Consider the following 27,818-nt stretch of genomic DNA (forward strand, 5'->3'; position numbering starts at 1 on the left):
GTAATAGTTCATGAAAATACAATCAGATCAAGATTCAACATGGATTATAAAATGGAAAGACACTATGCTTAACATCCTTATCAGGAACAATGTATGTATTGCATGGAAGCTAGGTGCATCTTCAGAAACAGACCTACCGGACAAATGTATGTCCAAGAAATGCATCTTTGGAAGCATCCGTATTGAAAATATTAAGATCATCCTCAGTTTCCATGATGTTCTCACATATATGTATATGCCTGTAATCAGTTGGTTAATTTGTCTGGATCTCGACAACATAGCTTATGAATTAAATGGATTAACACGGTTAAAACTAACGATTAAAAAATGTTGCTACCTTGAAAGAAAACAGACCTTTACCTGGATCTTGGAGGAGAAGTAAACAGTATAAGAGAATATGCTATTAATCATGTTTATGGATGATGTGATTTCAAACAGCACCTTTATTTAATATAGCATAGTTCCTGAGCAAATATTTGACACTTTATTCTTTGCATACAAAAAATGGTGGATTCCAAAATTGTGAAAATAAAACACACAAAATGACAAAACAAATACACACAAGCATTGGTTAAAATCCATTACAAAACGATACAAAAATCTAAACAGACCTATACACACGCTTGAAGTGCCTGATACCGTCGTTTGTCAATCGTCCTGTGCTTTGGTCCAATGTCACTGCTGATAAGTGATTTGATAAATAAGGGGTTCTGTGATATTTGAGTAAGGATAATTTCGGACTAATGCTAACGTAAATGAGCACACATGCTTCTTTTTCCCTCATATACATACAAACTGCTTTATATAAAAAGTGCATAGCGAAGTACTATATCCTCTCTCTGAGAAGCTGGATTAGAATGTCTTCTTATTTGTGGTAGGTCAGAGTCAGTTTATCTGAGCAGGACGGGTGGAGGTGCGAACCTGCCGCAGGGTGTATAAGAGTTGCCAGGGTAGCAATGAAATGTCCATTTCTTCCATCTCTACCATTTCCCAGGGATGGGCACGCCACATTCATACCAGCCCACGAATGGATGGGCGGTACGTCGACCTATGACTCCGAACGTGACTGGCTGCTGACGGAAGGCGCGATAGTATCCTAAAGGACAACACAAAACAAAAATATTACCTTAACTCTTTACGACACAGTGTAACAAAGCTCATTCAAACATGTCTTTAAAGAAGTAGAAGAGGTTAAACTGCTCACAACGTACCAGGCCTTCACAAAACAAATTGAAAATATGGCTTATCAGCGCCCACAAGTGCCCACACTAGAAGATAGGCCTGTTGTGATGATGTTGTGATTTTGTGAGTTTGTTGTGATTTTACATCAATGCCAGGGGACTAAAGATGAAAACCTGCCTTTTGGCTATTTCTGGATTTTTTATTCACCATGCGTTTTATGAAATTGCCCTGTCCCCTTTTAAATAAACGAATACTAAATAACAATAAGTATGAAGAGGGAGGCAAGGATTGTTAAATTCAGGATGTCCTCTATAAAGGAGGACATGAAGAAGATAGGTGGTATTAGGGAATTAGAGTTGGTTAAGGTGGAGGACAATGACTGGCAACCCCTGACAGGAAACACAGAAAGACAAAGAGGAATATGCTTGTCCTCTACAAGCTTCTACAAGTCAGAACTACTTGGTAATGGAAAAGAACTCTGGCCAAAAATCCGGGGGACAACTACTTGCTTTTGAGTCTTGTTTGGGGCCGACTCGGTATCAAGCCTTAAAATTCCAAATGCCATACTTGGACGAACCCAAACCAGAGATTTACCGTCCACATATTTTTACAGTCTATTCTAAGAAAGAAACCTAATAAAACTGGAATGTTTCAAAGAGGAGCAATTTTAAAGATATGGAACTATTCAACGTCTATGTATAATGATCATTGAGAGTGAATACATACCGTTTGCTGATGGCAGATAATTGGACATGTAGGATGGACCTGTTCGCCCATCTCTGTAAGAGTCCACGAACTGACAATGGTCCTCTCCCTCTCCGAAAGTGTCCCCTATACTGTAGAAGGGCTCTGTTGGCACAAAAAGTGAGAATACAATATTTGAATTACGAAATACTAAGGTCGTTTTGATTTTCAATGCCATGGTAAGAACAACCATTTACCTCTCAGACCGTTGCCCATGAAGATCTTGTATCGTAGGGAGTTACACAAAACAACACCCACAAACTTCCTGTACCAAGTCCTCTTCACATACTGACTTCCTTTACAGGAGCTGTGGGCCTGGTTGTACTTGAAAGTGAAGGGGATCCAGATAGGCTCTCCGCCTAGGGAGCAAGGACAGGAATATGTTTGAAAATGACACAAAGTATACGTTCATATTAGTTGAAATACTAAAAGATATAAAACTTTAAATTCAAAGTCACTTTGAGAGATTAAACAGTAATTTAACTCAGTCTAAGTTACATTTAGTGATGACTTGGAAACTATATTTATTCTTTCAGGTTCAGGAAACGTAAACATTTTAGCTACTGACTGCATCTATCTATTAAAATCTATAATGAATTTCATATGAATAAATAAGGAAAACGATTTAATATGAAATGTATTAAATAAAGTTATGCAGTGAAGTGAAATTAAGTAAATGTGAATAAAAGTACATTGAATTAGTCAAAACTATTTTAAGAACAAGTTATTATTAAATTTACTTTTATTTAATTGTATTTTTTAGTTCTTAAATCTCTTCTAACTTATCCTATTTAAGTATAAGTGTTCCTCTTTTCTGTTTTTTCCATCTAAGAAGACGACATTTAATTAACGATACATCATTTATCATCTTAAAAAAACTTCCTCATATGGCCAATCACTGATGGTAAATTGTTTTCAAGATCATTATAATGAACTTACCAGGTGGTCTTTCAATGAGCAGCGGATCGTCTGAAAGTGGAAAGACATTTTTCAGCAATAAGTTCACAGACTAACTAGGTTATTATTGGCAAGGATACAGAATAAAGCTTATACATCTCAGTATATTATTCAGTTTTTATAAAACGAACCTGATTCAGTCACATATGTGAGTGTATCACTGACCGGCCCCAGACCAAAGACATTCCGGGCCTGCACCTTGAAGTAGTACCTGACAAACAGAAGCATTGAGATTTTAATAAGACACGTGGTTGTTATGTGTCCCCACTGAAAGACCATAATGACTTCAGCAGACGACTGCATTCCCGCTGATTTAGGAGTCATCTGTTTCACTGTTGGACGAAAGTCACAGTGAAATAAGTTGGCCCGTGATGTCGGAGACAGTGAGAAGAAAGACTGACTGAAGATGAGGAAGCAATATATAGATATGAAGACAAATGGAACAAGTCAATTAAAAACATATGCTTGGTTGTTTTAAAGCAACAGGGACTAAAGGAACTAAAGAGGGATTTATTGCATTAAATGAGAATAGAATACATTAGTTTAGTAATTCAACAAAATATATGTTTCTCACAGAGGGTTGCAGATATATAAGCAAAACAACTAAAGATCCCTGGATACAAATGGTAATCCAGAACATTTAACATGTGTCTCATTATCAACAATTCCAGATCTGTTATTGAAATCCATTCATAAGCCTTCGAACTTTTTTGCTAACAGATGCTGATAAATCGCATTACTTTGTATAATTGACCCGAAACTAGATACGCCAGATGTAAAAAGAAGTTTATGTGTCTCACAAAAGCCAGGAAAACCATAAAAATATGAAGCTTTTGGTTCGATTTCAGTTTTGAACTTGGCTTCCTATGATTGCCTAAGTCTTAAAACATCTTCCCTCCTGCTTTAAGTCTGTCTTTTCTACCTCGTTGACGTTAGAGTTTCATGATGGACTTGTTTGTCTCTGATTTGTTTACCTCCTCTCTTAATCCTCTGTTTAGTTCCCCCTCCCTGCTCGTCTGTTTCACGTTTACTTTCCCATACAAATACACTCCAAGAGAAAATATCTGTGCTCCGGTCACCTGTGTCCGACAAATATGACATTTGCAAACTTTTCCACGGCAGATGGAAGGTGCATTTGTGCATGTGTGTTCTATCACGCCCGCACGTGTGTGTGCACGCTCCTCTTACGACTGCGAGGTCACACACAGTGAGTTCATGGTCTGTCCATTTCTAGCCAAAAACTCTCACCACAAAGTCTGGTTTCTATCACACGAGCCATAGCGAGTGAAGGATCTGAAGCGCCGGAGACGACAGGGAAATGATGCAGTTATGGAAGACATTGAGACGACAGAAGACGAGACGTGAGCAAAAAAAAAACAACTAAGCGAAACCAAAAAAAAAGGCGATTACATAATTTTGAACTGGTCGAGACGTTTCGGACAGCATCAGTGATGAGTCTCCTGATAACGTTAGAAGAGAAACAGACTTGTTTTGAAAATTCCTGATACAAAACAGGTGCAGAGAAGAAACTTAATGAAACACGATAAAATAACAAAGCATTAAAAATTCTTTATCCGGTCTTATGTAATGTTTTGTAGCCTTTTATGAGTCTGTTTTGTAGTCCTTTAACGTAGCTTCACTATAAAGATCCTTTTGTTTTAAACACATGTTCTCTCAGCATCTAATATTAACCCAAAAACAAAGAAAACTTTCTAACAATACCATTTTCTTAACCTCTTCTGTATTATCAGAACACACAAATAATGATTCACTTAAATTTTTGCTATTTTTAAAACTGAAACATGCAAATGTAATTATAGAATAAGGTCAAATAATTCCATCTCTGCCATTTGATCTGAGGCAATTCAGCCGGTCTGACATCCAAATATTTTTAAATAGATTTTTTTTTCAAGATGAAATTCACAGAGTTAAGAGAAAACAAGAGAAATCAAACTCGGAAAAAAAGTGTAGAGAGTGTACAAGAGATCAAGATATTGTCAACAGTCCTCAAAATAACATCGCAATACTCTGAGTGTTCACATGACTCATGCTAACTAGTAGAGTTGAGTGTTGATCTTTGGGGATTTGACCACATGTCAAGTGTGTGTCTAGTGTTGGAGTAGCTCAGTCGCTGGGAAGAGAGAAAAACATTGAGTGACCTTTAAACTATCTCTTCAGTAAAATGCAGACCTGGGGTTGCAGAATATTGAATACCGTTGGGACCCACTTTTTAGAATATTTTGAACCACCTGCTCATACCTCTGCACTTGTGTGTTGCACCGGGTGTTTTGTGATGCTGAACCATATTGTGTTGCAGTTGTTCTGGCACATGTAATTTTATCTCTTACACTCATAAACAGAGTTACACATTTTAAGAATCAACGTGATGACATACATTTTTATTTAAGTGTAGTGGGAAACCAAACTAAGGCTGTTAAATTAGTAATACAAAAACTTACATATATAATAAATAAAAGTAAAAGGACATATACTTTAGTTTTAATCTGATTGTATATTATTTTACTTGTATAATGTATTTTATTTAAATATTCTACTGAAAGAAAAAGTAGCATGTTTCATGTATTTTGAATTTGGAAATAAAATGCATCAAGTGTTATTATGTCATTAAATAAGTTGTTGAATATTTAATTAAACATAAATTCTCAGAAGATTTTAAAATGTGAAATAAAGTGAAATGAATTTTTTTTCAGCTGAATGTCCCTTCATTCTATTAATCCTGATATTCTGGAGACGGTTAAGAGGAGACACTGAAGTCCTATCTTTTGGTGGAGAATGTTTCCTTCAAATCTGTTTCTCGGCCTTTTGAGAATTCATTCAACATCCAGAAAACTAAAATGTTTTCACAATTCTTTAAACAAAAAAGATTGCAGTCAATCCCTCCCAACATTGCGTAAGACTGCCTGAGAAAAAAAAAGATGGATGGATGGATGGGCGTAATGGCAAAATAATGGTCAGTGGAATGTTCTCCAAAATAAGACTAAGAAACAGAAAACATAACATGATTCATTACCTGGAATTAGGTTTGAGATTCTCCACCGCCAGATGTGTCCCACTGGAGGAGCTTGACGACCATCTATTGTTGAGAACATCGTCGTAGGAAGCACTGTGGACCATGTAGCCTGAGAAAAACATTCAAAGAAAACTAAATAAATAAGAGCCACGGACCAGAAAAAAAGAAAATTGATCAGTCTCATCTGTGTTGTTAAAAAGTAATCCCAGGAACAAAGACAGACTGTTTAAAGTTTTATTAGCTAAACCATTATTTTTTGTGGCATGTGGCGTCTTTAAATCTACCATAAACTGCACTGCTGGTATTTGCTGAACAATCTCAAAATGGTAATCCTTAAAATCTTCCTTTTAAAGTGTCCAATATGGCAAATAAAGTTCCCAACTCTAATGCTGGAGAAACACCAACACAGCTGCCTGGTGATGTTGAAATGTTTTTTTTTCTTTTTTCATTACATAATTAATTTGGGTCTTATTTGTACTTGATTCTTGGCTTTTTTTTAAATCTTAAAATAAAGGTTAAAGTTGAGGGGAAAAGGTTTGTCACATAGCTTCTTTGCACATGCAGCTATGTGTTCTCTGAGAGGGAGTTAGACGAGAGTGTGTCTGAGTAAGACAGCTTTTCAGGCATTTTTGTTTTATAACTTGTTTTTGTGACTCAAAACCATGAATAATGAATGATCCCAACCGTAAATCAACATGAGTGGAAAATGAGTGAAGTTTAAATTTTCACTTTAAAAAACCCTTTAAGTCCAAAACTGTTTACTTGTCCATGTCATTTTAATTTCATCAAAGTTCATTAAATAGTAATGTCTTCTATCTTATTTTGGCATTTTTTGTATTGAATTAAATTAACCTCTTTTTATTCCATGTTCTGTACTGACACCACAGCCAACTCCTATGTTGTGTTTACAACATTGGCAATAAAGTTCTAAGATTCTGATGCTATAGAGTATATAATTCAGTTGTGTTTTTAAATAAACCGAGGAAACCCTTGTGTAATTAAAATGATACAAGGTCTGGATCAAATAGCAACAATATTGATGGTTATATTTCAAGCTTCAATTATATGCTTGAGTGTCAAATATATACTGTAATCATCATGGTATTGTGTTTGCTAAATGTATACTGTAATCTTATACAAAACAATGAAGATATTTTGACATTTTTCCAAACAAATTAAACGTACATTCTCCTGCATTACATCAGACCCAACTTGAATATTACAACTTCATAAATCTTTTCCTTTTCCATAGTTTAACTTGGAATTTCTTTACTTATCTTTAACAATAAAGTCCACATCAGCACTACAACACTTGTACTTCAACAACTTCCTGGACCACAACACCAGAAAATGGGATAAAACTAAATTCTGAGCGATGACGGTCCAGCAAAAATAGTGATCAGGGGCCAGCTGTCAAGACCAATGAAACATGAAACTGCCTAGAGGCAAAACAGAAGAACGAGTAGAAACGAAAAAAAGAGAACAAAAAAGCTGTAAAGCTACAAGACCCTAAGATTAGACTCACCTACACTACGCCAAATAAATAGCAGGGTTTATAAAAGTCGCCCATGTTCTGCACTGTGTCAAACTACAGTCACTCTCCAGATCACAGGAATGTTGGGTTTCCATAAGGAACTGCAGGAGCTCGGGAGCCGGGATCCAAATGTCTGTTTTTCATGAACGATAAATTGGTGGAATAAGTTATGAAACTCTGAGTCAGGAGGGATTCTAGTGACACGTCAACTATGTCTGCAGAACGGAGAGTTTAACAAAAACAATACAAGAAAAAATAAGTTGTTTTAGACAAACACAAAGATGTTGTTTCAACTCACAGAGATTGTTTTAGACTCGCTGAGGTGTTGGCAGGTTTGGACCTTCAAAGTGGACCATTACAAGGTCCAAAAACTGATGCTAAAGTGTTAAATCACAGACGAGACTGTCGCCAACATGGACAGGAAACTGAATTCTCTTCAGGCCAATTCATTCATCATAAAAGACAATACTGGGAAAACATATTTTACAGTTCCCAAGGTCATAACGTTCTGTTTGCTTATGTAACATATAATCATCTCAGACACATTTGAAAGCTTTTGTTATCTCTTTAACTTCATCTTCAGGTATCCCTCTCTCAATCAGCTCTGGTCCAATGTAATCCTCCTTACTAGATCTTTATTATAGCTTTCATATCTTATTATATCCATCTTAACCCATCAAAATCATCTTATCCAAACCCAACTATTATCTTTCTTTATCACTTATGAACCTCACTGTCTTTTTTCCCCAACATTCTTTGTCCAACCATATCGTGGTCCTCCTATCTCGACCCACATTTTTTGATCTTGATCCTTCGGGTCACTCTGTCAACAAAACAAAACCGTTATACTTGCACCAAGATACATTTCTTACCTGAGACCATGTCATCCTTCACCGGTTGGGCCCAGTCCAGAATTATGAATGAGTGGCAGCCCTCCATGGCGACCACAGTGAGGTTATGGGGTTTGTTCTTCGGATGTTGGTTCTGATTGGTCGCCTTGTCCTTTTCCATCAGATCCTCGATGACGTCCACTTGGAGATAATCCAGAGCGTCGTTCAGTGAACACGGTGCGCCGGGATCTTTTTGGATGTAGTTTACATACGGCGCTGATGACAACAGGACGAAAAATAAAATTTCAAGATTGAACATTTAAAGGATAATTTAAGTTATTTTTTGAAGAGGAAATTGTTTCGGGTTTATTATTTGAGGCCTGCAGTCCAGAGGTTGGGATGTTATCAAAACTTTACAACCCAGTGCTAAAATTAAGGTTTATTTCTAAATTTAAATGTCCCGCACCGGTGTGATGTTGAGTGAAATGCATGTTTTACTACAAAATGTGCACTCAACCCTCACCTCTATCTGTCTATCTATCTTTACATAAACTTGTGGTCGAAATCACCAATGGCTTCTTGAAGGTCAACAAACCTTCAATCGCAATATTAGAGGACCAAGACCTGAGTGGATAATCCATAAGGGAAATCAGTAGTGTGTGGATCCGCTGTTTCATGGTGGTCATCCTACCTCTGGTACTATTTGTAACTATAACTTGGCTCTACAACTACTACCTCATACTCATGTTTCAAGCTCTGAGAAGTTTTTTCTGTGGGAACATTACGTAAAGCAATGAATCTTTTGTGTTAACTGGTTTGACATCACATGATTAGACACGTGAAGGACTATCTTCTACTGATGAATTCCAAAACTATTCCCCAAAAGTAAAAACAACAGATGCGGATTCAGCTGTAAATATTTGAAACATCTTAAAACCCCTGCTTGGACTTTGGCTGGAACCTCTGGAGACCTTTATGCTGTTGCTGGCCAACACTATTCAACGTTCGGATTTACACGAGTATAAAGTCGGGAAGTGAAAACCCAAACATCCCGTTGACCTGTATGCTACAATGTTGACATGTCATATGGTTGCTTCATTTATATGTTTATACACATAACACAAGGAAGCAATTTCTTTTTCAACACATTTAAGACTTCCCAAATGTTATTGCAAGATTTCACCTCTGACAAGCAAAAGAAAGGGAGCAGTAGGAGAGTTTGTTTTAGAATCAAATATGAAAATAACCGAGTTGACCGAAACATCTTCTTTTCCTAAGTTGGAATAGAATGTTTTGCCCAATTATTATTTTTCCCCAAATCAACTTTGACAAGCAGAGAAATGATGCAAGACTAAAATATAAATTAAAATGTGGAAAAAAAAAGCAAACAGATATTTTCAGGATCCAAGGTTTTACTGTATTTAAAAAAATATGATGTATTTTCCTGCTTTTTCTGTGATATCTTCAAAACATAGAATTATCTTACTTACTTACTTATCTACTTAGTGTCAATATATTTCCTTCAATGGCAGTTTGGAAAAAAACTCTGATCTTTCCAGTAGGAAATAGTTGTCTTAACACTTAAAAATTGAATGATTATACTGATGTTTTGACTCCTGTAAAAACATTATTTCATGGACTAAAAATAATAAGGAATTTTATTTACATACACAGAAATATATTAATATGTTGACATATCATTGTGAAATGTATAAATTAACAACATTTATACTTTTAAATTTTCCTGTTCATGCTTTACTGAGTGACTTAAAAAATATATAACTTATTATTTAAGTATTTTTCAAGAGAATGTTGCACTTGTGGTTTACATAACAGGATGTCATGAAGCGTGATAGATTATAGAGAAAGAGTGGAGGACTTGTACCTGTGAACCTCTTTTTCCCACTGAGATCAAACTCATTGGAAGGTCCTCTGTTGTGAGGTCTGTTGTCAGTCACTGGGGTCGAAGAAGTCGTCGTTGTAGTGGATGGGACGGTTGTGAAAACCTCATCTGGCGAACAAAGTGTCAGTAAAACTTGCTGTACGTCATAAATCTCACTGTAATAATGTAGCAAGCTGTTATAAGAAAAGAAAAGTGTCAGGGTATATTTGCAGGCAGCAGGATGAGCTCACAGTTTATAAAAAAAAAAAAAGCTCCTATGCCTTTGGAGCTTTTTTCCATGTGGAATATTTTCTTACACATATTTTCCCAGTGAGGAAGACTTTTGATGTGTGAAGCTGATAAGTGAAAGGGAATAAGGGGCAGCAGTTGAACCGTTTCCTTTTCGTCATGCTACACCAGCAGATCTTTTCTTTCTAGTGGCATTTTCACGCTCACATGCAACGGCAGAGGTAATGAAACGTGACAGATATGAAAACTTAGAGGCTCATTTCAAAACAACTTCACAGTAAAATAATGGCTGGTCATGATGATAGTCTTGTGACTTGATTACCAAAGTTGACGATCAAACTAGTTGAACAGCCTCAAGAAAACATGAGGAAAAGAAAATATGTTTTTTTGTCATTGTTCAGTGGTAACGCACATCTTTAGCTTGTATTTTCAATAAATAAAATGTCCTGGGGAATGTTATTTCTTGACCTCAGTCAGTCTCATCTTATGATTATAATTATATGACCACGCTGGATCTTGTTTTTGGCAGGACAAGAGATGTAATAACTGAAGTGTAATGGTGGCTAGGATAAGATTTCAATCTTATTTTGATAAAGATAAAATTGCTTCCTGAAATGAAAATGACTCAAACCAAATAGAACAATGTTGAGGACAGACAGTAGTTAGTTAACAGATTTAACAAAGGGGACATGCAAACAATGCAGGAGACACAATCTGTGTCAACACCTCGGTCTGAAGCCGATACCTTTCTCAAGGTCCAAAGCATCAGGCACCATGTTGTCCATTTCCATTCCAGAGGATTCCTCTGCCAGAGTAGCAAAAGAAAGTCAAGCATCAGTTCTGCTCATCAATTCTATATTTTAGATGGTATATCTTCATCATACACCCCCTGTGTAGACCATTGGCAATCTTCTAGATTTGGGAATGTATTGGGGAGTTTTTAATATCCTAACTCGACGGCAGAAAGTTAACAATTTGATTATTGCTTGTGAATAACTTAGAGCTTACCTTCTGGGTAACAGTCCAAAACTCCCTCTTGGTCCAGAATTGGATCACCATCTTTATCGGTTCTGGAGAATGTTCCAGGGGGGCACGTTGGAAACGGCGCGTTAGTGTATTCCTTAGTTGTCCATTCGGCGGTGGTGGGTTCAGGTGTGGTTGTTGTAGCTAATGTCGTGGTAGTGGTAGTTGTGGTTGCTGTGGTAGTTGTGGTTGTTGTGGTCCTGCGTTGGGGCACATCCAGTCCAAGTAAAGGTTTACCTCCAACCAGGAGGACTTTGTCTTTGGGGTTGACTACAGGTCGACTGTTTCTTCCATGACCAAACAGAGCCATGCCTTCAGTATTCAATAAGGGGCTGCCCATGTGGTCTAAATCAAGGTACACAAGCAAGAATGATTGTTATTGTTGGGGAAATAAAAAGTAGTTTCATTATGTTTTCCTGTGTTTATTCCCCTAAATAAAGTTACAAAGTGTTGTATTTTATGGACAATTCATGATTTTAACTGTGTATGAAAACCAGTCCAAGGAAAATCCCCACAAGAGTATTGAGAAAACAGAGAAGCACACATAAAGCATTCGTTTTTAACCACTAAGTCACCACGTTGCCCTGTAAACAGAACCTAGAATATTTAGCTAAGGAAAAAGATCCCAAAATAACCTTTTTTGGTATTTGAGACAAAAAAAAAGGCTAAACGATAAACAACATGCAAACTTTACCGAAAATAGTGCGTCCATCCTCGCCAAGCACTACTCTTTTTGGTTTGCCTTGAGAATCTTGAAGAATTCTCCCATCCTGATTCATAAGAACACCTCGTTCCAAGTCCACAATCTTAGCAGAGGGGAGGGAATAAAGAGGAAACGATTATCCAAATTTCATGGATATACACCCTTCTTTCACTTCCAAACTTGTGGTCATGAATAAAACTTGTATCTTTCTCAAGTGAACCCTAGAAACTATTTTCTTTTTCTCTTGTCACATATTGAAATTGATAATTTGATGAAGTAAAGTTACCCTATATGAACAGCCTATCCCAGAATATCATTTTACCAGAACCGATGACATAATTGTTTTTTCTTTGATGTTGAAACTATGTACAGTGAAGGAAATTAGATAGGGGATTAACTCAAATAGAAAACCTTGGAAGAAAGTCAAAATAGCCTACAGAAAAAAGGTGTAAAATATCTTGTTACCCATTTGTTTCCATCTGGTCCTGTGATGAACCGTTGACCAGTTGCTTTGCCTGTACCACGGGCAGATGAGGTGTCTTTGTCGGCTTCTGTCAGATTTGGTCGTCCATTTTTACCTTGTTGCAAACAAGAGTAAATGTTCAGTTCTTACCTATATTTGTAACGTTAATATGCAAAAAACTATGGGACTTTACGAGACAAAATCTAAAGCCATTCTAGTTTCACTATCTTTTATAGCGTCAAAATATTGTATCCATCAATTTCTCCCCAACTAAAGTTGATATAGAAGGCCCTAAAACAAATCATAGTGTTATCTCTGGCTCAAGGTGAACGACCTCACTGGCTTCCATAAATGCATATATAGTTACCGAGATCTCTGGGCCTTCGGGTCACCTTGACCCAGAGACCACACAAGGGTTAAGAGATAGCATTCAATCAATTTCATTCAATATTCATTTTCTTTACCATTTCCAATTTCTGGCTTGGTTGCTCCTCCATTGTTTGGTTTTCTCATCATGGGGTAGCGGGTCCTGCCACCCTGTCCTCTTGAGCTGTCCCTGGTTGACAACGAAGATGTGGCCTTGTCTTCTGTTGTGCTTCCTGTGTTCACCACACTGGGGACACTGCGAGGAGAACCATCTGTGTTTGGAACGGACTCGGGTGTATTAGACGAGGATGAGGAACCAGTAGAAGATGAAGAGGAAGCTGAAGAATCCTGAGTTCTGGAGTTTTTTTCTGTTTGCGGTCTTATGAGTTTGGAGCCTCCTGACTGTCTGTTGGACAAGAAAGGATAGCGAGGCCTTCCAGAAGTGGGACGTCGGTTTGCAGGGACAGCAGAGCCAGGTCTAAGTCTTGACTGTGTTTCCTTCGTGTTCACACTCTCATTGTCTTTCGAGGTTTCCTGTGGAGCCGAGGTTGGGTGCTTTTCAACAAGTTTTGGTTCATTTTCCTTTGCCTGTTGAGTTTCTCTGTTCCCAGTGTCAAGATGATCCTGATTTTGATCATGGTTATTATTATCTGAGGTTTCTTTGTCAATCGATTCACTGGAGTCCGTATTTTTGTTTAAATTCATGCTCGAAGATGTTGATGACGTTGACGAGGATGTCGTTGGATTTCTGTTATTATTTCCACTGTCCAATGAAGGCTTGAGTGAGTTTGTTCCCACGTCATTCTTTAATGAGTCTTGGGAGGAAGAACTCCTTATGTCTTCACTAGTCTCTTGTATTGAGGATACACCGGCAGCACCAGCTGCCCCAGAGACCCTCGTAGAGGTTCCCCTAGTCGTGGGTCTTCCTGCCAGAGAGGGTGAAGTCCGGCTCCACGGCAATCTAGCTCCATTCCTGGCTGTTACAACTCTTGAACCTGACCTGCTGGGGTTCAGAAATCTTTCAGCAAAAGTTGGATTCCGAGTTCGAGGAATGGTAGTTTTTTCTGTTTTTCCATTTTCTCTTTCTTGGGATATTTTATCCTCTTCTTTTTGCTTTTCTTCATAGTTTGATGTAGGCTCTGAATTTTCCTTTTCTCCCCTGTCAACACTTCTACTTTCATCCTTTTCCGCCACATGTGTTCTCTCACTTGTTGGTGATGTGTTTAAATTCTTGTTTATACCTGCAGAGCCTTGAGAAACTCTCACCAACGATGACTCACTGTGTGCTGTGGAAGGGTTGTTTGGTTTTACATGTTTATGTGTATTTGTGTCCGACTCTGACGTTGGTTCGACTGAATCGTTATTATCTGATGATGCTTTTCTATGAAGCTCGTCCTCTGTTGCAGTTTTAGATGCTGCAGGATGAACAGTATTTGTAACTTTAGGATTCGTCAACGTGTCAGAGTTGACATTTAATGTTTCTCCCTGTGTCTGAGGCCTCGAGTCAGGTAATGTGGACTGGGAAGTTTCAGTGTTTGGATTGTGTGATGTTCTGCTGGGTAAATTTACAGCTGAATTAATGGATGGTGTATGAAAGTTTGGTTTGTATCCGTTTGAAAGCCGAGTTGAATTCCCCCTGGGGAGCAACTGTCTCCGACCATATCCATACCGAGAGCCGAAAGATTTACCGCTCGAACGTCCACCGGGGGAAGTTGACTTGCCAATGTGTGTATTCTCTTTTTGATGTTGTGATTCGGTCAACCTTGGATTACTTGTCGCTGAAACACCGGGGTTAGTGGAAATTATTCTTTCATTTGTCAAAGCTGTGTCTTTCCTGGAGGGTAACTGTGTTGTGGAAAGATATATTGTGAATGGGGCGGTCGCAGTGGTGGTATAAGCTTTAGACCCTGATCTTTGATGGACTCTGATCTTAATAGGTCTCCGTCTACTTTGAGAAACAGATGGAAGTTTCACAGGGGAAGGCGTGACATATTTCAGGCTGTCTGTCTCTTGGGTCTCCAACACATTCCCTTCACTCTTGTCCGTTTCCTTCTCTGTCTCAGGAGCAACTTCATTTTGCTCTTCCCTCGTATCCTGGACCACTGCCTTGGTTGTCTCTTTAACCGGTGTTGGTGTTGTGTGTATAATTTCCTCAGGCTCTTCTTCCTCTTGCTCTTCGTCCTCTTCCTCTTCCTCTTTTCTCTCTTCTACTTTCCGTCTTGATGAATTCCGACCGGCTCCATTCCTGACTGAACCCCTCACAGACGAAAAGATACTATGATAGGCACGTGTGTGGGAGAGTGGTCGCACGGGTCTATTCAAAGAAGATTTAGAGGGTGGTTGAGAGGTTGTCGTTGGTTCTTCTGGTGTCTGCGTTGACCTTAGGTCATCATCGTCGGTTTCCTCTTCAACTGGTGAGTTGTTAGTCCTTCGGCTGTCTTTTGTTATTGAGGTTGATGAGGCACTTCTGCTAGCTGGCAACACAACAATAGCTAAAATTAAGAAGCAGACAAAAATGAATGCATCATATACACAAAGTGAAGCGCTTACATCCTGGCACGACAACAGGCAAGGCCTTGCTTTGGGGACCCTGTCCTCTTCTGTTAGTGGCTCTGATTTTGAAGATGTACCTGTCTCCCGGGGTTAAACCATCAATGTTAGCTGAAGTCGTGCTTCCACGATACGTCACACTCTTCATTCCAAATGGTTTCAAAGCAGGAGCGTAAGACAGGATGTACTCTGTGTAGAGGGAAAAACGTAAACAGCTATTGAGAAGGTAAAAACAAAAAATGTCTACGATCAAAACATCTCGGCCTGACCTCGTATTCTGCCGTTTGGTTCTTCTGGAGGATCCCATGTCGCAACTACTGCGGTCCCTTTTCCCCGCAGTGGCTTGACCTCAAAGTTCTCCGGTGGTCCAGATGGTGCTTAAAAGATAAACAATAAAGGATAATGTTGGATCAGAGCAGCAACCAAAGTTAAACGCTGATGTTAAGGGTGTTGCCAGTGAACACAGAAGAATCATTACATGGTTATGTAAGACTAAATTAGTCTTTCCCAATAATTGCCCTGTTTTGAGACAAGCCATCTCCTTCTCAATGAAATCTACCATCTGGTTTCTCAGCGCTGAGTCTAAGTGATTGTGGCCAAATTTCGCTATTTTTGGCAAACTTAAACTTTTATCCCAGCATGAATAAGTTTTGGATTTGTATCCATAAGGATATCCAGGTTCCTGTTACTTCTTAAAAGTGTATTTGTGTTGATAAAATTATATAAAATAATTGTTTTTTCACAGTATCCATTCCAGCTCATTTAGTAGTTTTTTTCAACATTGATGTAAATCAAACCAGGTTTTTGAACATTTTGTATAATGAAACCCTCTGGATTGTTGAAAGTTGTGTCATAAAAGATTTGTCAAGCTTTGGCATTGTTTTCTTTTTAGGTTTAATTTCATGCACATTTGGTTTGAACCAGTGTTATTTCGATCTCAGATACTTGGTCAATGATAACTGGCATTACTGGTATCAATACATGATACAGCAGAGTCATGGTTGGCTGACAAATGTCCCGCATTATTCATTTCTGTAGACCCATTTGATTTTGGACGAATCATCTGAAATAAGATTGGAGTAAAACCTCACCACTAGTAATCCAATAAGCGAATAAATCACTCAGTGTAGTTGTAACTCTGTTTTAACTAAGATATAGAATTTCCAAAAGGATTTATGGATTGTTGGACTTTTTGGTTTCTCTTTTATAGAACCCCTGGTGGAGAGGGTAAGAGGTTTCCTTAAACAACTCTTAACTGCAGGTCATGCAGAGAGCACGGAGCAGTATAACTATTTAATAAAGGAATGCCACAACCTTGGCTTGCTGCTCTGTATTTTTGAAAAGTGGGTTAAGAGTTAGCTACAACATGACAATCAACAATTATGTCTATGTTTAGCTACACATACCTGACTCGGGGGTCCTCTGGAAGACAGAAACGCTCCACTTCCCCTCATTTTCCCCCTGAGAGATTCTGACGGCAAACTCGTACATGCCATCCGCGGCCAAGTTGTCAATCATCATTCTCTTCTGCATGCTGTCCTTGTACTCCCAGCGAGCGGACTCCCCTTTTTCCCTGTACCTCACTGTGTAGGACCTGAACAAAAACAACCGTTTTTTTTTGCGAACAAAACACATTAGTTGTTACGTGTCTATGAAATCCAGTGTGGTGACTTCATATATAATTTAGAGTTTGTTTTTCTGGCTAATGTCTCACATATATATTTGGAAGCTGGAATTGTTATTATAATTAAAAGTCGATTTACATCTGAATAATGTTATATTGATTTTACTAAAGGTTTATGAAATTGTAAAACATTCATCAATCTTTTTCCCATTTCTCCAGGATTTCGTAGCAAAAGGTCTATTGTAGGTATTGAGAGCGGAAACACCCCATAAAGGTTGATAACACAACGTCCAAAAATCACAAGAAATGTGTAAAAAAAAGAATTCTGAAGTACATCCTTTGGACATAAATTAAAATAAATCATGATAAATTGCAAACTGATACATTGATTTATATTTATTTGTTAATCCCATTTATTTTGAGCAACTACATGATCAGAAAGTTACCCTCTATTATATTAAGATGGAATATAAATGAATTTAAAGCATTCCAAACTGAGGTCATATTAAAAATCTTGGTCAACTGGCAACAGACTGTAACTTTTGCATAAATCAATGCAGACATCCTTGTTTTTTTCAAAACTAATTTTAAAACACAATGCATCAAATAGATAGATAGATAAACTTTATTGATCCCTCTGGAAATGTCCTATATATTCATCAAGGTGGGACTTTGTTATTCTCAAAATGAATTGTCAATTCTGACAGAGTGAAACCATGTAACTCAGACGTTGAGCTGGATTACATCAACAGCATGTGGTCAGGAATATTTTCAAAGGCCAACAACCCAGAGCCACAAGCGTAGCTTTATTTACGTACATTTGCCAAAATGTTTCTGCGGCTTCAATCAGACACACACAATGTATTGGAAGTGAGTCAAACAGATTTATCCTCTGCGACCTCTACTAGAGGTCATATTTGAAACTATTACATTTTTTTCTCTAAGGATCCAGTTTATGAACTACATTTGATATTGTTGTGGTTTTTATACAGTCTGTCTAGATACAGTAAATGCCTCCCCTCAATGATAGTTACCTGGATTCGTATGGATCGACCTTTCCCATTTCGACAGCCGGATCGATCCAGGAGATGAGGACGGACTGAGGCGACATGACCCTGACACTGATGTCTCGGGCCGTATAGTCGGGAGGTTCTGTTCTCAAACATGATTGTTCATTAAATTCTACTTATAAACTGATCCAAAAACTCAATGAGATGTTTTTTACCTGGGGTGGTGGTTTTGGTTGCGGATGCTCTGTTAGCAGGGATGCTTTGGCTCGGGGATTTCTGTGCCTGCAGTGACACCACATGAACGGACTCAGACGCTATGAATAGAAAGGGATACCAGGCACGGCCAGGGTTTACACCATGGACACTAAAGACAGCTCATCTATAGATGTAAAAAGCTTAGCTGTGCTGTACCACACAGAGACTTAATAAACACTTCAAAGATGGACAACATGAAGTCACCGTATTAGTTTGACAAATGAGATGATGATGATGATGATGTGGGGAAGAAATGTCATCCTGGGTCAATACAAGTTTTGTCTTTTTGTTACAAACAATATCATCACTTTTTTGTTTTTCACCAGCAGTAATTTCATATTGTTTTTGTGCAACTAGCATTAGCTCGACTCCTGGTCAGGAAGCTAAGCTTTTGCCATAAGCAAAAAGATTTTTTAACTCATGGTCAGTGGTTTATTGATCAGTTCATAACGTTCTGTGAAATTAACTTTATGGTGGAGGTAGACATTGCCTACATTCTAGTTAAACTGTTAATACCTCTATGTTATTATCTTGGGTGAGTTAAACATTTTAAAGCTTGAAAAAGTGACTTATCCTTTAGCAATATAGCACTTCAGAATCTGCAAAGGTTGAGAGTAAAATGCTCCAAAGAGATTAAAATTCACTAACACATCTTTAAATGTGTGATAAATAAAGTACTAATCCCCATAAGTCATCATCAGTGATGCATAAATAAGGTCTGTGGCCAGTGCTTTCAACTCGTTGTCCATCTTTAAACACTCAATTGAGTTAGTTATTAATGTCTTCTTACTTAATTTCTGCCGATTCCTCTGGTCGGACTGAGGCTGGGTGGCATGTTGGCGCCTCCTCTCCAGCAAACGGGCTCTTAACAACGGTCTCTGTGGCTGTCCGGGGCCCAGAGACGACTGAGGAGCCCTTCTGTGGATTCTGCTGGTGGAACTGCTGGTAGATGGATGGGTGTTCCTGTCCACTCTTGCTGCTCGAACTACAGTCGGCCGAGCATTGACAGGCCTGAATAGACCTGCGAGAGAGAAAATAATCCTTTTGATGCAAATATCCTCTTAATATCCATGCTTTCTATGATCATTTCTGCATTTAGTCTGGAGCTTCGTTTTGTAACGAACCATCGAAAACTTTCTCCACCAAGACGTGATTGCATTTTTCTTCTGTTTGGTTTTTGTATTCTGTCCAACCATTTGGTTCTGGATATAAATGAGACTCAGGCTGTTTAGTTTACCATCTGGAGTCATCAAAATGACACCAGAACAAAACTATTGTCTTTCCATTTGGACTCCAAGCTGGACTTCTCCTTTTTTACGCCCAATAAAATGAACAAATCCCCTACAGGGTTGTTTCCCTAAACACAGTTTTAAATATTACTTCATTCATTTTGTATAAATTAAAATATGTATTTCATATGTGTAGCAGTCTTAGGATAAATGTGTCACAAAGTTTTAAAATAACCTTTGAAATACATGGAGGAGGGAATAAAGTGTAAAAACATAATTAGGGAAGAACATTTTTTGAATAATGGCTAAAGAAACAAACATATGAACGTGTTATTGGAAAATAACTAGGAAGAAAAAGATATAACAAACGTTTTAAAAGAGCTAAGATCGTCGCTAGCCTACCCACAACCTGGATAAATGAAATCAGTGGTAGAAAATTAATGAATGATGGAAATCCCTCCCCAAAAAATGTAGGGGTGTTAAAAATATCGATACAGCTATATATAGCTTATATAGTCCTCGTGTCACATACTCTATATATAGTATATTTCTATTTAATTACTGCATCGATATTCGATAACATTTAATTAATTTATCTTTTTTTTCAACATTCTTTTTATTTTATGTTTGGCTTTCAAATCCTATTTTAATTTTTTTATCCCAGGCTTTTTAAGGTTCATAGTTCAATAAAGTAAGATGACTGAGGACAAGAGGATGCAGTCATCTCCAGCATCTTTTAAAGCTGATGTTTGGACTTATTTTGGTTTCAAAATAATGAGTAATGACTTTGTCAAGAGTCATGTAGTCTGTAAATTCTGCAACAACAGCTGAGCAATATACTACAATTGTTCCTACAGTATTACAATATGTAAAGTTAGCCCATGTATCGTAATATGTATCATATCGCCAGGTTCTTGCCAATACATACCCCTACAATGTTACCATATATATCTAGGTAGAGCGAACTAAACACTGTTATGTTTATGAATTGTGTTTTTACACATATATCGCTACGCTTTAAGCAAAACAAAAAAAAACATTTGCCCGCATTCACTCCAATGCAGTGGTTTTCCAGAGCAAATTCCCAGTATGTTGGGTAGCAATATATGGATGGTTGCCTATCTTTCAAATACTTTACGTGTAACAGTCTTCTCATGAATCTGTTCTGTTGAATAAATCTACCAAATATAAAACGATATAAAACAAACAACAAAAAAAAACACTATTTTGTGAGATATCTCCCTAACTTCCCTCTTAAACTGGTTTATGTTTCTGTTAAAAGTCTGAAAGGAACTGTGTCTGACAATAACTGACTCATCTCTTTGTTGGCAACTGATTAATCAAATTATCTGGAAAAAACTGCTCTGTGAGGACTGAAATGGTAGCGATCAATTGAAGCCTGTCCCCTCTAGGAGGAATTTGAGAACCTCAGTGATGGATTGTTATTTTCCTTTCTCTTAAAAGGATGTTGAAAGTGAAACACAGATTATAATGTGATAAATGCGTAACGTGGAGGAATGCAGTTCATGTTTCTTTGGAATAGCTGTGATATTTGGATAACCCAGAAATAAAGGCAGTCGTCAAAATGTAGGAGACAGATTCATGCATGCACTTTAGATTCTTGGCTCTACCACAGGGACGAGGAATTAATGGAATGGACAAAAGAAGCCTGTCGCCCTAAGACACGAAGCTGTAAATTACACTTCTGCCTGTTCTGTGATGGCGCTACGCTATACATGTTGCAAGATGAACCACACCCCTGAGTTTTTATTGTAAAATTAAGAGGGATCAGATTTACCTGCTGATGAGTTTTTGACAGGTGCACCTCCCAGCACAGCAAAGCCATCCAGGTTAACCCATTCAGGGTCTGAAATGAAGACAAGACCTCATTATTTTTTTGAATCTTTTTAGTTACTGTACATTTAAAACTACCCTGTTAAAGTACAATCCAGATACAACCCGAGATGCCTCTTCAAACACAAAAAATGGGTTCAATCGGTTTGATTTTTTCCTTTCGGTATAGCAAGAATAACCGACTGAGGTTAGAGCGTCATCTAACAGGAAATATTACCTAATAACATTGGAATTAAATTAAAATATTACAACCAATAGAGTCATTAAATCTGATTTTCACCACAATTAAGTTTAGTTATGTTGGGATAACCACAAATCTTAATGAATTTTTAACTTCCTGTTTACGCTCAAAACACCTGTCTAAGTAAATGTTGAACTAACGTGGAAATCTGTTTACAAAAAAACTACATAACTAGTTAAAATACTATAGAATTGACTGTTTAAAAAAAGCAAGTAAGTACTTTTTTATTTGTACAGGTGTGACATCCAAGGCCATCATTAACTGAAACAAAATCATTCAGGGCGTTATAGCCCAGATAGTGTGGACTTTTGGCCTGAAAAGTTGTGGGTTCAATCCCAGCTCCGGACAAGATTGTGGCGTTGTGTCCATGAGCAAGTTCCTGATGGTTGAGCTGGCACGAGTGTGACTGTGTGTGAATTGGTGAATGAGTAACTTAGTGTAAACTGAATATATCCTAGTATAGAAAAGTGCTCTACAAGTAAGAGCCGTTTACCAATCATGAATCACCTTAGCTCTGCATTTTTGGCTAAATGAGGTGAGGTCAAACTGCTATGCTAGCTAACCCTTTTTTTAATAACGTGATTACCATCTGTCCCAGATGACCGGGGCAGCATTTGATGGAACGATGATCCTATAATGGTAAAAAATCTGTGGAACACGTCCATGAATTCTTGAATCAAGTGTCAGTATGTAGAAAAAGAGCTAGATTTTGTGTCTTTTGGGTCTTTTTTCTTGTTAAAACTGGTCATTTTTCAAAACTTTACGATCCTGAAATGTGGGGCCTAGACATAATTCAGCAGAGAAATAAAAGACAGTACTGAAGAAAGTTTTCTGCAACTCCCAGTCTCAAGCCAGACATTTTCAGAAAAACTTTTTTTTAGCTTGGATGCAGAAGGTCTCTCCGGGTCAAACCCATTTTTGTTTTCTCTGCTATGAAGAAATATTTAGTGCTTTTTCTTCCGTCTGTCTTCTGGGCTTTACAGGCAGTCGTCCAGAAGTGAATGTAAGTGAGGGCTGCAGCGTGGTGTTATTTATGACGACTGATGCCGCAAACGTCAGTCAGGAATTCCAAAGCAGCGCGTCTGAGGCGTCACTGCCATGAAGACGTTTATGGAGAACCACATCAGAGCTGGACGCACAACAAGGCCGCCACAAACGCATAAAATCTCGCACACAATCCCCTACAATGCAGGACTACAATGCCAGCGTGCTCGGGGAGTTGGGTTTGGAAAGTTTGGCGCCCACTTTTCAGCTGCTGATGTGAAACGGATTGAAGACGCCGGGAATGGAGAACATGTGTTCAACAACAAGGAGGACAAGTCTCTAACTTTACAACGTGGGTGAGAAAAATCAGATCTAAACTACCAAGATGGATTTAAAAAAAAAGAAAAAAAAGTTGCTTCAATTGATTCCTGACAATCTCTCATCCAATCATGAGCTAATCTCTCACGAACCCGATCACCTTCTGGCTCCGTCTCTGCTCATCCCTGACTCATTTTTGGCACTTGACTTGAAAAGGTGCAGAGCTCCAGGATCCAAAAGCCAAAGTTATTGTTCGTGCTCTGGAATCGTTTATAGTCCCTTCAACTATGTTTTTGTCTTCAAAAAATGAAATAGATTTCACTTAAACTCCCTGGTGTCACATTTGTTTCCATCCCATCACTGTTGTCACATTATCCCGGTCTTCAGCAGAGACCTACCAGGCCTCATATCAACAACATCTTACCGACTTCCTCCACGTGGTGAGGTTTACTGTCCGCCTTAGTGAAGCGATGAGTCCTCATGGGTTTGTGGGAGCCGATGGCAAAACGATCCACGGGTTTTCCATCCAGGTGGATAGAAGGTTCCCATCTCTCCTTCAGACCGGTCTGTCTGCCACTGGGTAGTCTGGGGGGCTTCTCTGCTGTGGAGCAAACAACATCTGGATAAAATGTCACTGCTTAATATCCATTTGTAATGCTGTTTTATTGCATTACTCTGTTAATACGTAGTAAAAAAAAAACTGTTCTGTTTACAAACACATTCTCCTGCAATAGGGGTGTGTATCGGCAAGATTCTGTCACGATACAGGGTCAACAGTACGATATATGACGATATATTGCAATACTGTAGGAAGAACAGTTTATATTTGTAATATTGTACAGAATTTACCGACCACATGACTCTTTACAAATGTGTAAATTATTTATTTGTTTTGAAACTAACACATCTAGTCTAAAAGTCAATTTGAAAAAACTGCTGGAGTCGACTGTATCCTCTCGTCCTCAGTCAACGCTTGGATCTTTTTACGGGAATTCATTTTTTCCTTTAGCTGAGAAGGACGTAAAGACTGCTGCCATCTAGCAACCCGTAGTTTAATTGTGACACAAAAATGAACAAGCTCTGAGAATATTTGCATCTTGATAGTAGATGTTATTAAAAAAATATATATATACTTTAAACACATTTATAGAAATATAAACCATAAAATGATAAAGATTAGATATGATTTGAAATCCAAACAATTATATACTTCCAGTGCAAAGTTAAAATATATCTGAACAAAGACAAATTAATCTCTGGATGTTCCTCCGCCAGAGTAGAATATATGAGTCAAATAGAAGGCAAAGGATAAAGTCGAATTACATGTTTTACTCTTGGACACCCTTGTTCATTCTAGCAGTGTGAAAATACACAAGTTAAAAAGTGATAACATATCTCTTAATTGTGTCCCTGATTCTGGACAGTTAAAATAGTTCGTTTTTTGACCTCATTTTGAAAAATATCATTCTAATCAAAGAGCAGAGGTTTGGTAAGAGCAGTTATATTCTTCACAAGTTCATTTATTTTTTTATCAAGGGAAGTGATTCCATAAAGTAGCATAACTGGCATCATGCCTGCTGAAGGAATGGTTTTGCAGAAGCAACATAATTGGTGAAGTAGATGAGAAGATGCTTGTGTCTCAGCTTGCATAGGTTCATTAGGTTCACTTCATAACACAAGTACAGGTGTGTTTCCAGCTGGAGCTTCACTTTCTGTCTTTACTGTTTCACATTCCGTCTGCTCCTGTATTTCCAGACATTTCTTTAGTTCCTGCCTCCTTCTTTCTGGGCAAGCACTGGACGGCGAGAGTCCAGACTGGTTCCATTCAATTCTTGCGTCGTTCAGACCGACTCCTCCGTTTTGCATTAATAACAATCTGGTTCCCCCTCCATCAATAAAGACGAGCTTGATATTTCTGATTCTGACCAAAAGTCGTTCAAGCGTGAACCTGTTTCCAATCGAAAGATAAACACTCGGAGAAGTAATTCTGCTGCTGCGAGGTCGTAACTTCGAGAGCAGACGGAGGAAGGTTTGCTTTCCAGGCGTAACCAAGAGAAACCCGACAATAAAACAATCCTGCTGATGTGGAATGGAAAGAGTCTGATAGGCTTTTGGAAAGTATGCAGGAACGAGGGCAGTGCCTTGAGGTCATTATGTCACCGTCGTTACCTAATTGATGTGTGGAGGAAGAAGAGTCGCGCACCTGTGTGTGCAGGTACGCCCCGAGGTCGTAGGACACCAGTTAGGAGTGTTTTAAAAGGCGTTCCACGTTTATAAGAGGCTCTAACTGTAGAAGTTGGTAAAATTACAGATGTTGACCTTCCACTGACCTTCGCTAGGTCTGCTATTAACCCTTAATAAACATCCTAAATACCCATGAATAACCAGGGATCTCCTCTCGGTGTGTGTTTGAACAAACTGTGAAGACCCACCAAGAGTTTTGAATTATCACTCTGAAACTTTGAGTTGTGTTTTAGACACTTTTGTGAGAATAGAACCTGGTTTATCGTGTGATGTCACGTCTGAAGGTCTTTTACAAACCTTCTGAGCCTCCAGGACCAAATCCAGCCCATCAAGTCACTCCATGAAGTCTCTAAGCTATCTAAATATATAAGACTTGTTTAAAATCTAATACTTATGGGCACCAAGGACGTGAATGGGTAGTAGCCATCAAAATATTAAATGGTTGAATTAAAAATTTCAAATGTTGACACTTTTTATTGAAATGCTGTTTTTTTTTCAATATTTAAAATTACAAATAATTAGATTCGATTTATTGAAAGGTGTTGTTTTTATTGAAGAATTTAATTAAATAATGTACTATATTAGAAATAAAAAGAAAAATCAATTCATTTTAATATAGAAACTATTGAATTCATTTTAGAATACAACAAAGGAATTATTGGATTCAATTATTAAAACTATTATTCTATGTTTCAAATAACAAAAATATTCCTTAAAAAAAGTCTGAACTTAAAGCGCTTCAAATTAAATAATAGAAAATGTTATTTTTTAATTATTGGAATCATAATATCAAACTATACCTGCAAAGAAAATGTTTTTAGAACCAAAAAAAAAGAGGTAATTTTTAATTAAATTTAAAAAAAGACATTCAACCTTTCAATATAGAAATTATAGAATTAATTAATTCTTTCTTTTCTTAATGGAAATCCTGTGTTTGTCACTATGTTGTCTTGGCCTGTTAAAGTATGTATTTTAACTGTGTATTTAACTGAGAAATGCACAAATATAAATTACTTACAATTATTCGAAACAAGATTTTTATGCTTTAAAAAAACAACATTTAAATAAAAAATAAATAAATAAACATTTTACATTTTTAAATATAACCATTCAATATTGTGATGGCAATGATATACTTCAATACTTTGGACTATGGTGGTCTTTATTTGCATGAATCCAACTTTGGATCATTGTTGGTGTTCTTCAAGGAAAGTCGACCGTGACGTTGACCTGGACCACCCTCATGTATCAGGTCTTGCCTTCTACTGTTGGCATGAACAACTTTCTCCGCTGACATCAACGTCGCTTTGACAGGTGCTGTCCAGGCCCAGGATTGGAGCAGTGGGCGATGACATCATGACGCGAGCTGTAAACTCTGACAGGTGTTTGAGGGGTTGGGGGGCTCATGTCAGGTGATCAAACGAACCACATGTTGTGGAAAATGTTAACATCGTGAAAAGTGCCCCTGGATCCATAAGAACGTCATAGTTTCCTAAATATTCCTGAAAATTGAATTCTGCCATGAGGTAAAGATTTACCTAGAAAAGGATGACAAATTCCGCTGAAGGAGATGATCCCATTTTTCCTTCCCACTTAGCCGACTCCAATTAGTACCTCCCAGGAGTCGGGGGTCTGTGTCCGTGTGGAAGAAGCTGACATAGTCTATTGACCAGAGCTCCCGTGATCTCTCTCCATTTGATATTTCTGCGCACCTCATCCCACAGGCCCCTTTTTTTTTTTGCCCCCCACTGGTACAGATATTACACAGCCCTTTTCCTTTCACAGCGTCTGTCAAAATCTATCCATGCCCAGCAGAGAAGAGGTCAGAAAGGTCAACGACCAATGCGCCAAGAAGCCCTCGGGTGTGAAAAACTCAGTTGCTGCGACAGATAAACATCATTATCTCTCTGTAGCTACAGGTGCAGAAGCTGGTATTTAGAGATAATGCCCTTCAACTACTGACGACCTCGACAGCATCATATTTTGTTTTTTTGACTTTTCAGCCTTCAAGTTTCATATCATGATTGCATTTAAATCTGCAGTTTCAAATATTTTTTTCAAGTAAAATATTTTATTTTTTCACTTTTCCAGCATGCAACAAATACCGCACATAAATCAAAGTAACTAGTTTCATCATTTTATATCTAGCTTTCTGTATCATTACAATTAAAATAAAGTTCTAATGAAGACTTCAAATGCATACAATTGATTTTACAGCAAAAATCATTGTTAAAATATTTCAATGTTAATAATAAAAACAGCCTTAGAAAAAAAAAAAACTTTTGAACTAGCTTTTTGGCAGAAAAAATTCCAATAATATAATAATATGAAATATTCTTGAATTTTTTGCAAACAAAATAAAAATGCCTTCAGATGAGGAAGGAGTGAGAAGTCCAGACTGATGGACTCACCTGTCCATCCAGGTCCAGGTGCGCAGAGAGTCACGATGAGCGCAAAGAACGTCCAGCCTGCGGTTAAAGCCATTGTGATTTGTCATGGAGCAGAGACTCTGCTGCGAGCTGAAGGAGAAAACCTTCCTCCTCTT

General features: G+C 37.9%; 1 protein-coding gene across 3 annotated transcripts; it reads right to left on the reverse strand.

Annotated features, from left to right (window-relative positions):
* Window positions 1–461: 461 nt before the first annotated feature.
* Window positions 462–27,818, reverse strand: fndc1 (fibronectin type III domain containing 1). Of its 3 annotated transcripts, none has more exons than XM_087805812.1 (22): window positions 27,685–27,818; window positions 23,454–23,630; window positions 21,431–21,499; window positions 19,194–19,424; window positions 18,364–18,462; window positions 18,173–18,290; window positions 16,921–17,108; window positions 15,784–15,891; window positions 15,515–15,703; window positions 13,063–15,438; window positions 12,601–12,713; window positions 12,127–12,238; window positions 11,418–11,777; window positions 11,155–11,214; window positions 10,164–10,289; window positions 8,321–8,554; window positions 5,915–6,023; window positions 3,015–3,094; window positions 2,866–2,895; window positions 2,124–2,285; window positions 1,909–2,031; window positions 462–1,096 (listed from the first exon to the last, which is right to left on the reverse strand). In XM_087805812.1, the coding sequence occupies exons 1-22, from the start codon at window positions 27,755–27,757 to the stop codon at window positions 981–983; spliced, it is 5,253 nt and encodes a 1,750-aa protein (XP_087661938.1). In that variant the 5' UTR covers window positions 27,758–27,818; the 3' UTR covers window positions 462–980. The 3 variants fall into 3 exon arrangements, with proteins under 3 accessions (XP_087661938.1, XP_087661939.1, XP_087661940.1); XM_087805813.1 differs by having other exon boundaries at window positions 23,454–23,627; window positions 27,685–27,798; XM_087805814.1 differs by lacking the exons at window positions 21,431–21,499; window positions 23,454–23,630; window positions 27,685–27,818 and having other exon boundaries at window positions 18,364–18,430; window positions 19,194–19,212.

This window comes from Callionymus lyra, chromosome 13 (assembly GCF_982586985.1).
Source record: "Callionymus lyra chromosome 13, fCalLyr1.hap1.1, whole genome shotgun sequence".
Lineage (NCBI taxonomy): Eukaryota > Metazoa > Chordata > Actinopteri > Syngnathiformes > Callionymidae > Callionymus > Callionymus lyra.

Excerpts from the sequence above, each read along its gene's own strand:
- fndc1 (XM_087805812.1), bottom strand. The coding sequence starts at position 27,757 with ATGGCTTTAACCGCAGGCTGGACGTTCTTTGCGCTCATCGTGACTCTC. Across the intron at positions 6,024-8,320 it reads GAAGGATGACATGGTCTCAG|GCTACATGGTCCACAGTGCT; the intron begins GTAAGAAATGTA and ends TGTTTTTCTCAG. Across the intron at positions 2,286-2,865 it reads GCTCATTGAAAGACCACCTG|GCGGAGAGCCTATCTGGATC; the intron begins GTAAGTTCATTA and ends CTTGCTCCCTAG.